Below are 15,171 nucleotides of genomic sequence, written 5' to 3'. Positions count from 1 at the left end.
CACCTACAAAGTTCCCCTTACCCCATCTATTTTTACTCATATCTGTGTTTTTGTTTATAATTTCCAAATAACATCATAGTTTCTTCCAGATTCAAGGGTGCTTTGACTTTGTCAAACTTCTGGTGTGATATTATCCAACAGCTGCTGTTAGCTCTCACCTGTACAGAATACAGACTAGTACGAAAAACTAGTTAAATAAAATAATTCTAAAATGTTTCTGCAAACCAATCTAATTACAATTTGAAGAAAGTCCCAGATGGTGTTCTTCTAATTGTAATCATAACTAATTAAATAAAGAAAAAACCTTATAAAAATCCATTAAAATAATCAGAAAAAATCCCAAAAATGAAGCTGAATGAACTATAAGTCCTCCATTTTCCAGCAGATCATGTATAATGTTATGAGTTTCCTCTTCCAAGTTTCAAGAACTATAGTCTCTTTAAGTTTAACTATAGCAACTATAGAAACCTTCACCAGTTCAACCTGTACAATTTCAAGACCTTAAAACAGCAAATATCAAAGTTCTGAACTACAGTTATCCTCCTTTCTAGTAATGTGTGTAAAAAATGAATCAAGTCTTAGTTTTTAGGAACTAGAAATGAGCCAAGCTTAAGCTCTCTGAAGTACTGTCCCTCTCTTTATCAGCAAGGTTCACAAACTGGTAAAAGGCTAGTTGCAGTAGTTTGAAGAACTAAAAGAAGACTAAAAAAGAGAAATAAATAACCAATAGTAATGAACATCAAAAAACTTGCCAATACTGTCAAATTTAATCTTAAACATTTTAAACAAATCAGGTCTTTTTTAACACTTGTTGCTGCTAGAATGGTTCTCCACTCAATGATTTTATCTCACATTGAATACTGCATCACAAGTTGGTCTCTCACCACAGTTACCAATTTAAAATTAATTGAATCACTGTACAAAAAATCTCTAAAAGTGTTTGACCAAAAACTTAATTCTTTGCATGTATGTAATATTTTAAACAAGTACAATCTTTTAAATTTTGAAAATTGTATAGATTTTAAGTATGTGTGCTTCATTTATAAAGCGCTGCATGGACTAGCCCCACCTCCTGTGTCTACTCTGTTCAAACCCAAGACTTCAAGTGGCCTGAGAACCAGGGCCTCCTCCAGAGGAGACGGTGAGGTCCCTCACAGAAGAACAACTTTTGGTCAGAACACTCTCTCTGTGAGAGCCACTAACATCTGGAACAGTCTTCCTCTACACATACGGGAGAGCCCTGAACTGATCAGCTTTAGAGCTCAGCTCAAACTACAGATGAAAACAAACCAGTCATGTAACCACTAAACTCTTAACAGTTCCTTGTGATGCTTGTATTATATGTTATATGTTCTTTCTTATGCATTTGCCTGCCTAGGGACTAGCTGCCTAGTTGTTTTTATACTGATGTTCCCCTAGAACCCTACGGACCCACCGGTGGGTCCAGCTGCTACGTGACCTCGTAATTTTAACAAACCCCCAGTATTGATGTAAAAAAAAAAAAAAAAAACATTTGGCACAGTTTGGTGACATTTTTAGATAAATGTGCCAAAATGGCCCCTCCGCCTAAGAAATTTCTCACTAATACCATTCTAAAATAAATATGATTCATCTGATTGAGTCCAAATTTGGTATATTTTTACAAAAGATTTAGATTTAAAAGTCTGTACTACTTTTTTGTGCTATAAATAATATTTTGGTAGTGTTTTGCAATGTTTATTTCAAAGAAAATTTTGGCGAGGTTCAAAAAATGCAAAATATTTTGTATTTTGTCCCTAATATTTCAGGCAGGGTCAAAGCTACAATGGTGCTGACACCAGAAAGCCATTCTATGACATCTTACCTTTACAGACGTACCAAAAGTTTCTTCTTAAATCTAATAGCTGTGAGGCTATAAGTGATTTACTTTTGTGTGTTTTTGTCAGGCAGAAATGTATTTAAATCCCCCTGAGGGTGTAAGAGGTTAATGTGCATTGTCCCTATTCAAATAAAAAAAGAAAAAAAAGAACCATAATCTTGAAATATCTTGTTTTTATCAGCGTTGTATTGTCATTATACTGTCACAAGTACATCGACAAAATGAACTCTGCATTTTAACACATCCCCATGGGGAGACGTGGGCTGCCATTGTGCTGCACTCAGGGAGCAGGAGTTAAGGGTCTTTGCTCAGGGACCCAGAGTGGTATTCAATGGGAGTGGGGGTCCAAGTCAGAACCTCTGGATTCCAAGCGCAATGCCCTAACCACTAGGCCGCCACTCCCTGAAAAATGTTTCTCTGCATTTTATCCATTGCCTTGGGGATCAGTGGGCTGCCATTGTGTGGCGCATGGGGAACAGTTACGGGTTAAGGGTCTTTCTCAGAAACCCAGAGTGCAGGATGTGGTGATCGAACCACGTACAAGCGCACTGCTATAACTCACTAGGCCAGGGGTCACCAACCTTTTTAAGGCTCAGGGCTACTTCATGGCTACCGAGTCATAGGAAGGGCTACCAATACTGACCTATGAACTGGAGGGATCAGTGTTCACATACAGTAAATCTCATCCATAAAAACACATTTTTATTCTTATTTTATTCTTTTATTCATTTCTAATTTTCTTTTTAATATTGTCATTTTGAAACCACTGAAATACGATGAAATAGTTAACATGATGAAATAATACATAAATGATTAAAAACAAGAGCAACAGAATAAAAAAAATTAATAAACTTAACCCTCTGAGTGAGTTCTTCTGTTTTCAGAAGACGAAGAGGGCACCCCATGTGGTCCTTGAGGGCCCCTTGGTGCCCACGGGCACCGCGTTGGTGACCCCTGCACTAGGCCAACACTCCCCCTATGTAAATATTCAAACCACAGTTCTTCCACCGTTTTGAAGAACGCCTAAAAAAGTACGATTTCTGTGAGCTACAGCTCTGTATTCCAAAAGAGTAAATCCATTTTAAGGCTTAGTTATTATGTTTCTACAATAAGAGCGATAAACTTAGATTCACAAACAACAGCTTTTCCCGGTTGGATTAATTGAATGTTTTTTAGCTGGAAATTTACATTTACAGAAGCAACCAGTGTTTACATTTTAAAGCAATTACAATATTTGTTCAACACTTAAATTTAAACGTTGACAAGAGGGCCTTTAATCCTCATCACATTTATCCCACAGATTAAATCTAACGATCAACAATTATTGTTAAGAACTATCTACACTTCAGTTTTTCCAGATATCCTCTGTTGTACTTGGTTTCTTTTATATAGAGTAACTTTGGAGGCCTTTAAGGAAGGAGATTATTACCGTGCCTGTACATTATATGGGCAGAGATGAAATCGTTGGACTTTAATGCCTGCAGTTAAATGAATAGCTCATTAGTTGGATCTTTATTACCTGAGCCAGTGATAAGTCTTACAGCTCATTTTTGGAGCACATAAACTGCTTTAGTGTTGATTTTATATGCATTAGCTTAGAGTTGCAGACATTAAAATTCGGTTCAGCAAAATTCGAAACAGGATTAAGTTTAATATTTCATTTAGTAGATCCAAGACTGTAAAAATATGATGAGAATAGCCACAACTCCAGTAATATATGGAGAGTTGTACTGACCCTAGAGTTAAAAAACTCCTAAAATATCTATGAACACGTGTTTAGGAACTACGGCCACATTTATTAGGGTTACTGTTAGGTTCTCATCCAGTAAACAGCGCCAAAACTAAAGATTTTCCAACTGTTTCAGGACCAATGTCCTATAAGGCAGAAAAAGAGATGGCTCATTATCTAAGTCTGTATAAAGTGAAATTCTTTTTTTTCAAAGTGAGTGTTTCTTATTGTGGTACCACTTTACAATTAGCCCTCACAGATGGCTAATAAATAATTCAGAGATATGTTACTAATTAATCTGTAAACACTTAATCATAAGTAATTATGGTGCATTAATTAAAGAGGAGTAGGAACAGTTTCTCTCCAAATGTCCAACTATATATTTCATCTTCTGTTGCTTATTTTTAATGTATAATTTCCAATATAAATTGTTTGTCGCATAAGGACACCAGTGCAATCTGTAAAACCAAAATCAGTATCACAGTATCTGTACAAACCATTTTTTTCACAACAAATTAGCAATCAGAACAGCCATTTTTGAGCTAATTTTACTTTACTATTGCATCATGGCTCGATGTTAACCATCGGCAGATCGCCCAGGGCGAGTAGTTTTTATTGTCAGGAGAGTACAGATTACATTGCATTTGCACGCCGGGCAAAAAAAAAAATTATTTATCACTCAAAATAACTTTAAAATCACCAACAATGGCTGAAAACGACCCAGAAGCATTGCCGGTGCCATTTTTGTTGTTTTTTTACACATTCTCGTGTGATTTGAAAAAGCCGCGTGATTTAAAAAAAAACGCGTGATTTTTCCGCCAGATTGCGTGATTTTCCTTCGGGGATTTTTGTCGGCCGCGAATCAGACACATTTTTTTCGACTTGGCAGGCTAAAAAACAACAACAAGGCTATTTTACCCTCCACCCATTTCACCCACCACCCAGATAACCCTAGATTAAAAATTATCGGTCAGGGATTAGGAAAATTGGCATAATTGTACGCCATGTGCACAGTGTAAATATTTCTATCATATGGCAGTCTTCTGTACAGTGATTCAGGTCATACATTAAAAAATGTTCATTACATTTTTTTCTCTTAGAAATTGGAGAGGTGCATTTAGATTTTATAGAGCTAAACATGTTAATTTGGTGACCTGTTATGTTATTATTATTGTCTTGTTGATGCATTTATTTTGTCAGGGAAAACTAATCCTGAGTCAGTTAAAAGTCAGGGAATTCTGAAATGATGTAAGACTGTGGAAACCCTGTATAAAATAACTATTTATAATGATTCTCTAGAAAATTCACATTATATTAATAGTATTATCTTGTATAAACATACCGTGACTCTAAAATAAAAGTTATTCATGTGTGACATTGACTTCTGTCTTGTGATTTATCTCAAGTTTTTAACCTGTCAAGTTTTTTTTAGATTTTTAACATTACAATTTATATTTTACTAAGCATACAACAGTTTAAAGCAAAGTTTCGTTTAAAAAGAATGTGCAGGAAGGATTGAAAAGCGTGTTAACGCGGTAATGTAGGCTTGAGTTCATTACCTGTCGCATGCATATACTGTACACACCAGGAACCTGTAAACTTAAAAAATACTGCATTACAAAAAACATTGAAAAAACTAACATGTTTCATTGATATATATACAAAAATTAATATTAGGAACTATATTTATCAAACATTATAATGGGCAAGTAAAAATTGTTTCTGGGCAATTGAAATGTGAAAGTCACTTGCACGAAGGGCAAGTGGTAAAAAACCTTGACGTCAACCCCTGTACATATCAGAATGGAGGAATGTAGAAAACAATTCAGCGTTTGGAATGCTGGGGCAGAAAACTTCTAAAAAGATGAGAAAAAAGGCAATGTCAGACTGAGAAAATGAGTCAGATTCTTTTCTTTATTTCCTTAGCCTGAGGGCTTCTGTAAACCACAGATTATTCCAGGAGTCAAACCTCCACTTTAGCTTAAAGATACAAGGTCCATAGCAAAGCCATAGAGAAGCTGGATCTGGCTGTGAATCAGAACAATCAGCCTAAAGGTGCAAAATCTCATTATAAATCACAGCTAAACCTTAATTGTTCTCCATCTCACAGACTATTGTAATTTAAGCTTCCTGTTCTCCTATCAGATGTTGTCAAACATTTAGCCGCTACCTGTTACAATTTATTGAGAAGTGCAAATTAGATACTTGGAGCCAATAAACTGAATTATGCTTTGAAGATAAGGAATCTCCTATAGCAAATTATTCCTGCATCAGCAGATAAATTTAAATGAGTGTCAGAAATGAATATTTAAAGTAAGTGAGGCGCAAAAGCAGGTAAATCAGTCTGTGTTTATCCACTGCTGCAGGTTAGTGATTTTTACGCTATCTGTGATCAACCATCTGAATGGCTTCATTAAGTCCTCGAGCTGATCTGAGGCCAGCATGACAGATATGTTGATAAATCTGATTGGAGGAGATTAGCACCATAGCATGGAGTCATTACGCACAGTTGTTCACAGTGTGCCTTGTCTGCACTGGGGGAAAAAAAAAACAGAAAATGAGATGCTGCCTCCATAAGGCGACGCTGCAAACATCAGATGGCTCACTGGTTCAAAGCAGCCAATAAAAGAAGCGCTTCCAGGTTCTAAAGAGAAAAAACTCTGCATCATTGCTTTATTTGTAAAATGTAATTTCAGACGGACAGTTGTTTCCATTTAATGATCTGGTGTGAGCATTTATGGCACAAAATAAAGACCTACTAAACCCTGCAAAAGCATTGTATAACTTATACATAATTCTGCCATGTAAGCTATTTTATCAACATTTAATTATTAGATTAAATCGTCCAGAACAAATCCAGTAAAACGATGGAGATGTATGGTTTGTTCCTGAGAGCCGTCCTCCTGTTTGCTGAGCTGTATGTTTGATGCTTTTTCGTGAACAGCATGGCAGTTTTGGAGCAAGATGACATTGAAAGATCAAACTTGTGATTCATCACACCTGATTGATTTGCAGAGACTAGAACCACCTGTCTTAACCCTGCAGGTAGAAACAGCTGGGACCTAATGGAGCAGGGAGAGCATGATTTCCTGACATGTCCAGCATTTGGAATGCAGGACGGGGGACTTAGATAGCCTTGGATAGAAGGTTAGATCAGGTTACTTTTCAAAGGGATTTATGACTAGTTGAACATGTTGACCTAGATTTGCTGTAATGTTCCTATTTAATGAAAAATTGCTGTTTGTGATACAAAAACCCCCATAATGACTTCAAAACATTGTACATTCATTGTCCCATTGAAGTCAGATTTTTTCCCCTGCGCAGTGCATGCTGGGTCAATACCGTGGTTACGTACTGGACTGGAACCTACAACACAAGAAGGCTAACATTAGCAGAGAGGTACTTTTATCCTATGGTGTTGCATATTCAGAATTAAAACTTCTGAAAGTACTTTAAATATGAAATTATTACATACTGTTCAATAAATTATGAGTATTTTTAATTAGGAGTAATTTTCATGTGAATGTGCTTTACTGGAGGCATCCATGTTTGTCAAAGAACACTACTGCCACCTACTGGTTTGTGACGTCACGGTGCGGTATCGGCTGTTGATCAAGTCCCAGTGCTGTATCTGGTGTTTGTCACAATGTGCTATTATCCAAGTAATCTTACAAAAACATTAAACTTTAAAATGTTGGCTACATATTACGTGTTTTTTTTCTCTGGCCAGAAGTTTGATGGCAAATCCATCTTCAAGTTACAATCCAACGACAAATCCGTGAAAGGTGAAATAACAAAAAATTTTTTTTTTAAACATTTTTTCTGTCATGATTTGGTTTTAAGGTTTTTCGTGAGGACCCAAATGCAGAGGCTGACAGGCAGGGGTGAGTTCTTAAAAGATTTAATGAAAGATCAGGCAGCAAAAACAGGAATCCAAAAAAATCCAGCTAAAAAATGTTAAACAAAAACAGGTATCCAAAAATCCAACATAAAAATCAAACACAAACTAGAAGCATGGAGACATCAGAGGAAAACCATCAAGGAGCCAGGGTGAGAAAAGGTAAGATGAGGAACCAGCAAAGAGGGACTGCAGAGGGAGTGTATTTATGGCTGACTGAACAAAGGCAGGACTAATGAGCTGATAAGGAGCAGGTGTGACTAGAGCTGATGAGGAAGCCAAGGGAAAAGAACACAAGGGGGCAACAGAGGACAAAGAAAAACCTAAGAAACTTAAATAAATCCAGACACCAATAAAGCTAGAAAACAAGGGAAAACCTGGATGAATTTGAAACTGAAAACTTTGAGAAAAGCAACAGAACCAAGATTGTTACAAGGTGTTACTACATTGGGCTAAAATGGCCGCTCCCAGACTCAGTGATCGCAGCCAAAATTATTATTCGTTTTTTTTTTCTTTACTGATTAATGCTAAATTCATTAAATCACCGCAAACTTATTAGTTCTAAGTATAAATAATGATAATTGATTATCCCTTGCTGACCGGAATTTTCTTTTAAGGGTCGTCAGCAGCAGAAGGTTTTTTGCTGCTTCAATCGCTTGCGGTCTGAACATAGCGTTAAGAAGAGGGTACTACTGCTACTTGGGACGTATCATGTTCACTTCCTGTTTTGACTGCTGAGCTACATGTGCTGCTCAGGCTATCTCCATCTGAATGAAATTCTTTTTTCTGAGATATCTCTGTATCTAAGGAACTCTAAGAAAGTTTGAGCAGGCTGGGGGTCACCAACGTGGACACCAAGGGGCACCAGGGGCCCCATGGGGTGCCCACAGCATCTTCTGAAAACAGCACAACTCACCAGTGCACTAAGATTGACATTTTAATTTTATTCTGTTGCCATTTATTTTAAATAATCGATACAGAATTTCATTATTTTAATCATACAGAGTATTTAAAGTCGTAGGGAATTCATATTTAAATGTCGAATCATTCTGGCTTAAACATGTATATAAATGTACTCTTTATCAGACATTGTCCCAAAACTTAGAAAGAAAATTTCTATAAATAAAAAAAATTCCTGTCTTAAAATCAGTGTTTTTTTTTGTGTGTGTTATTTTATGAAGGCCAGTTAGTTATACGTCAGCTTGAACACCTAAATTTGGCAAATCATATATCAAAGGTCATCTGTCAATCTAATTTTTTCTTTCATAGCATCTTGATTCATATGTCGTAGCTAATATACGCAAAGGTTGAAATAGGAATAATTTATTCTTTATTACTTTTCCATTAATTTATGTCCCAGTGTTCATGGGGATGGGCGTCTGTGTCTTCTGCAGGCGTAAAGCTAACAGAAATGGCAGCGTTGCGAAGCAAGGGCTCAAACATGTACGGCTGGAAGCCTTCTACACCAAACCAAGCTCCTGGCGTCCTCTTCCACAACATCTTCGACCCCAAGGAAAATCTGGTCAAATAAGTATTTTGAACACCCTGCTAATTTGGAAGTTCTCCCATTTAGAAATCATGGAGGGATCTGAAATTGTCATCTATCTGATTTTTTAGCTATTTATTTGCATGGTACAGCTGCAAATAAATATTTAAACACCTGTCTATCAGCTAGAATTCTGACCCTTAAAGACTTGTTAGTCCGCCTTCAAAATGTCCACCTTCACTGCGTTTATTTTTCTAATGCTACGTTCACACCGGACACAGCAAAAGCAGCAAAATCGCGTCTGCTGCTTCCTTTTTGCTGCTTGTACCAGTTAGTTCTGACGCGCCTGAAGCAGCTTTGCTGCTCTGGCTGCACGGTGCAAAAGTGGCTCTGACGCGCGTTGGGCGGATCTACTCTATCCTTTCTCTGCCTTGCAGCTATATTTGCTGTGATCAGTGGGAATAAAGTAGTTTTAATATCTTTTTAAGTGAGAAAATCCACCTGAAAACTTAATCAGTGCAGTCAGTTCATTCAGACTATCATCCTGCCTTCCAATATTATTTCTGTCGGAGCCGCTCAGACCCCCACATACATCGGTGCGCTGTCAGTAGGAATCCAGTTCAACAGCAGCCTCTGGCCGGGTCGCCTCCTCGCAGTTCACCTCAGCGGCTGGTAGGTGTTTTTCATCTAAATAATCTAAACTGCAGGCACCAGGATAATAAAAGCGAACATATTCTGCCAGCAGATTTCTGCATTTTAAGTTAATTTATGCGTCAATAAACTGTTTCAGAGGAGCAATCCAAGCGCTCTGTATCATCAGCGATGTGTCTCTCTCCCTGCCAGCTCCCAGATCAGCTTCTCTGATTGGTTGACGCAGCGCGTCGAGCCGCAAAAGTTACATTTTTCCATCTCGAGCAGCAGCGCGTTTGCGGCGCGTCAGATGCTTAAACTTGCCAGATGCGCTGCGCCTGCTGCTCAAAACGCGCTGCGGGACCTTTTGCTGCGCCTTGACGTCAACCATTGACTTTGCATTTAAACTCGCTGCTTCTGCCGCGCCTGCTGCGTCCAGTGTTAACGCAGCATAAATTAGATGCACCTGTTTGAGGTCGTTAGCTGCATAAAGACACCTGTCTTGCAGTTTCTCAAACCTGCTTCGTGAAATGGACCCCAGGATGTAAAGTCAAGGTATTTTTCCTCTGTTTTTGTTGACATAGTAAATGTTAGTAGTGCTCAGTACTTTACAAAAGTATTCATATCATATTAGTTCTTTATGTTTTTAGTTGTTTTTTACAGTACAACTACCACCTTTTATATTCATAGGATGTTTAAGGGAAATATCGACACAATGTGGTTATGGATGTGAATAAACTGGCTCATCATACATTTATAATCAGAATAAATCTTTTAGTTTTATTATTTATCCATCTTACTGGATGTAGCCATGGAAGATTGATAATATTAAGGTAGTGTGCGACTTCAAATCATAATTAATCGTTACTAGAAATCAAAGTGTCTCAGGAAAATACATCTCCCTATTTCTTTTAAACCACAACCACCAAATGACATCAAATTCTGTAGAAACGATCTGAACCTTTCAGCTTAATCAAAATTCATCTGCCTAAGCTAGTTTTTCTAATCTGCAATGAGCCAGTTTCTTAGCTGACAGCAGTTGGTTTGGTCCGCTGCAGCCGCAGTTATTTTATCATCTAGAAAAAAGTCTGACCTTTCTTTTCTGACCTTTGACATTAATATACCATATAACAAAAGAGCTCACTGGATTATTTCCCTTTTTTATTCATTCTCTATACTTCAGGGTGAAAATCACTTTTTGTAAATTGCTCAGACCGGGTGCTCTGGTGCCAACAACAGCATCGCATAAAATAATTTTAATCCCATTCTTCGATGAGGAATGGGAATTCTCATGTTCTGATGTCCACATTCAGGCCTCTTGACCATACATTCAGTTTGGGCATTGCGCTTAACAGTTAGTCTAATGCATGCTGTTTTACATCACGAGGCACCTTATAAAAAGTTCCGGCAGACCTTAATCTTTCCCAACAGAACCCTTCACTGCATTAGCTGTAGAACTTAATTTATTTTGTGGCTCATCTGTGTCTCTGGTGTTTGTGCTCCACGTCACAGAACTCTTTTTCCACTTCGTGCTGCACATATGCAAACCAAAATGAGAGCCGTGATTGCTGACGCCCCCTCAGCCCGCCTTGCAGATGGGCAAACAGAATCCCAGATCACGATGCGTGGGGGCCGGGGAACACCACAGCCTTATTAAGCTGTGAGAAGTCCAACATGGGATTAATTTGGAGCAGAGCAGCACGTCTGACTGGTCAGCGGTTCATCTTCGCCTTATCGCCTCAGCGGGAGGGAATCTCCTACGTTTGCTCCTCTCAGCACACCGCTGTCTTATATTCAGTTCAGATAAACAAGCCTGATTTCTTATTAGCAAAGTAAATTAGGTCCAACGTTTCCTAGCGATTGGAACATTTCACACATTATTAGCTGTGTTACACTTTTATCTTAGTTTGCAGATGAGTGTGAGGAGAGCAACTAGCCTGTGAGGATTGAATACTGTTTACACACAGATACAGATATAATTTGTTTGTTACATAAGGACACCTGTACAGTCAGTAAAACCATCAGTATCACATCCCACACATAAAGCTGAGAAAAATCAATAATTTCACAACAAATTAACCATCAGACCTGCCAGTATTGGGCTAAATGTATTTTACTATTACATATCAGAATGGAGGAATATAGAAAACAAGGATCTTTGGTGCTGGGAATGGTGGTGCATCGGTTTATTTGGGACCTGGAGATGAAAACTGAATTGAGAGATTTCTGTTAGCTCTTCAGTTCACAAATACAAGGATTAAAGCTGCAGTCTGTAACATTAAAAAGAGAGCAGACTTCGACTGAAAATTTGAAGAAAAACAGGTTTCACGCCACTCCCCCACCCTCTCTGCTTAACTCATGCCCCACCTCCAAGCTCCACCCCTCTCACAGCACCTGCGCGGCTACCGCATGCGACCAGAAGCGTCCAAGCAGCGTACACGGCATGGAGTGTGAACCGGTAAGAGCGATAACACTCACCTCCAAGCAGCTAGATATAAGATGCTGGTTATACCGAAGTTTGCCGTGTAAGCAGTTGTCGGCAGGGGCAGTAAGGGCAGTTTCTCTTTCGCTGGTGGCTGTCGCTGCACCATGACTTCCACGCGCGTCCTCCTGACTGCGGCAGCCGGGCGCTGCGGCAGGTTAAGCGGTGAGAGGGGGGGAGCTGTGATTGACACTCCATCAGACGCTCCTCTGGCTGTGATTGGTTGTTTTGACTCGTCCCGAATTATTCTTTCCAGATTGAAATACAGGCAGTATGCGGGACCAATTGAAGCAGGTTTTTTCACAGGTTACATATCACATGTACTGCTGACTGGGCATAGGGACAGTTTTAGCCAATATGACAAAAAAGTGATTTTCAAAAACTTACAGACTTCAGCTTTAAGGCCAATTTATACTTCTGACGCATAGCCTCTGCAACTGCGCGTGCGCGGGGGGCGTGGTCGTGCACCTCAAGAAATCCTGACTAAGCGTCGGACCGCCACAAACCCGCAAAGACCTCAAGTGGAAGCGTGCAGACAAAAAGCAGCTGTGATTGGTCATTGATATGCCTTTCTGGCTGTCTGTGTGGTCTTCCTACTCGATTCGGTGCCAGGGTGCGCCATTTTTAAAAACCGAGGAGTAAAAACAACAATTAATAACCACGACGAAAGGTTGAGGAGCTTCGGAAGTACAACCACTTGTACTTGGACACCTCAGACATGTTTTGGAAAATAAACACTCTCGTGAGTTCTCAAATAGGCTCCCCCTTGCGCTTTGGTGGGAAACTGCTGTGCATCCCTTGAAATTCCAGACCTACGTTGCAGAAGCATACCAACAACACTGGTTTTCGACCAGACCCAAGTGACATTTGATGTGTGCAGTTGCAGTATAATCCGCCCTTTACAGGATCTGCAATCTGCACCTACCAAACCTCAACTGGCTCCTTGGACTCTCTACAGTGGCTCATTGTAACTTAACTCTTGTTTCTTTAATTTAAAGAATAAAACTCTTTAGTTTATTTTCCTTTTAACCCCTAGAACCCTACGGACCCACCGGTGGGTCCAGCTGCTACGTGACCTCGTAATTTTAACAAACCCCCAGTATTGATGTAAAAAACACATTTGGCACAGTTTGGTGACATTTTTGGATAAATGTGCCAAAATGGCCTCTCCGCCTAAGAAATTTCTCACTAATACCATTCTAAAATAAATATGATTCATCTGATTGAGTCCAAATTTGGTATATTTTTACACAACATTTAGATTTAAAAGTCTGTACTACTTTTTTGTGCTATAAATAATATTTTGCTAGTGTTTTGCAATGTTTATTTCAAATAAAATTTTGGCAAGATTCAAAAAATGCAAAATATTTTGTATTTTGTCCCTAATATTTCAGGCAGGGTCAAAGCTACAATGGTGCTGACACCAGAAAACCATTCTATGACATCTTACCTTTACAGAGGTACCAAAAGTTTCTTCTTAAATCTAATAGCTTTGAGGCTATAAGTTATTTACTTTTGTGTGTTTTTGTCAGGCAGAAATTTATTTATACCCCCTGAGGGTGTAAGAGGCTAAGGATGCTGTCACACCAAGACATGGAAGTCAGTTAGTTTTGGTGTAGAAAAAAAAAAGCTTTCAAGCTCAAACTGATTAATTTAATATTGGATATAAGAGCATCTTATGGTCACAAACAACAATTACAGGCTTAAAAGCCACAAATACAACTTGTTTATTAAAATACATCCACAAAACAGCCTGAGTGGCGCCGCACAATGGCAGCCCACTGCTCCCCAAGGGGATGGGTTAAATGCAGAGAAATCATTTCGTTGCTCTATACTTGTGACAGTGTAATGACAATAAAGTTGAATTCTATTCTATTCTAAAACAGCCTGAGTGGTGAGGAATAAATATAAATTTTATAGGAAAGAACCCCAAAATAATAGTAAAATTTTTTTAAACAAATTTTAAAATATCTAAATATTTACTTTTGGTTATGAGTGCGAATGTTTGCAGGAATGTTTTCTGAACCAATAAGAACAGAAGGTTGAAGTTGTGTGAGACGGAGCTCAGAGGTTGTTAGATCCTAGTGGCTCAGTGATGGGGCAGAAAAATGGCTTCTTCTCCGCTACATTTCTGAAATTCAAGTAACGCTTTCCAGCGTTGGTGCCGACATAAGGAAGCAAAATGACTCAGAAGTAACAGAGACAACTGGGCAATGTTCACCGAAAAAAAATTATCTAAATAAGTCATTTTTTTCTTAAAATAAATGCATTTTGACCTAAATTGAGGAGGTAAGTGACACACTGGAATGCCAATGGAACAAGACGATTTACATTTAAAATAAGAAAAAATAAATGCATTTTCCTATTTCAAGTGCATGTTATCTAATAAGAGTAAAAGCACTCATTCCATTTGCAAATCGTCTTGAAATTAAGGCTAAATAAACTTAATTTAAGAAATGTTGACTTATTCTACATCGTTTTTGCAGTGGTAAATGTTTGTCAAAGCTAACCAAAGCCTAGCATCAACATTAGCGGACCTGCTGAACGGCAGGTAAACAGCTGAAAAAAAGACCAGTGAGCGCACGTGCGCCACTTACAGGCTGGGAGGAGTTACATCGGCAAAGTAACAGTTCTTTTCCTTTAATCTTAATTCAGGGGATCTCTTTATTACATGTAGTTCTAGGCCAATTATTCTATGTAGAAATCACACCTACACTTTACGAAAAAAAGATAGAGAACTCCTGCCTTTTAAAAATGTAATATTTCCAGAAAGTATATAAAAAAAGTAAAAACTAAAACCTACTAAAATGCATTGAGACAGGATCAGGAATTTATTATGCCGCTATTGCTTAGTGAAAACAAACAGGCTAGGTATGACTAATTTTAGGAAAAACATCAACACTGAATCATAACTTCCTGTTGGTGCTGCTGTGTGTGTTGGTGTTTACCTGCAGGACGGCTGGGAGAGCATGTTGGGGAACTGACAGTCCCCGTGGACACAGTAGTTCTTGTAGTGATCTGGACAGGGGATGTACAAGCCGCGGGCCAGTCCTGTCCCTGAGTCCTCTGTTCACACGGACACACAAAG

The 15,171-nt window shown here is 38.6% G+C and overlaps 1 protein-coding gene across 1 annotated transcript in view; it reads right to left on the bottom strand.

The window, feature by feature from the left end:
- tmeff2a (transmembrane protein with EGF-like and two follistatin-like domains 2a) overlaps positions 1-15,171 on the bottom strand; it is a 259,245-nt gene that overhangs the window by 14,521 nt on the left and 229,553 nt on the right. Inside the window, exon 8 of the mRNA XM_038282916.1 lies at positions 15,032-15,149. Within this exon, the coding sequence (XP_038138844.1) occupies positions 15,032-15,149 (118 nt within the window). The remainder of the gene's footprint in view (positions 1-15,031; positions 15,150-15,171) is intronic.

This window comes from Cyprinodon tularosa, unplaced genomic scaffold, assembly GCF_016077235.1.
Source record: "Cyprinodon tularosa strain WSP-4 unplaced genomic scaffold, ASM1607723v1 ctg189, whole genome shotgun sequence".
Taxonomy (NCBI): Eukaryota; Metazoa; Chordata; class Actinopteri; order Cyprinodontiformes; family Cyprinodontidae; genus Cyprinodon; species Cyprinodon tularosa.
This window is presented reverse-complemented; position numbering and strand designations above follow the sequence as displayed.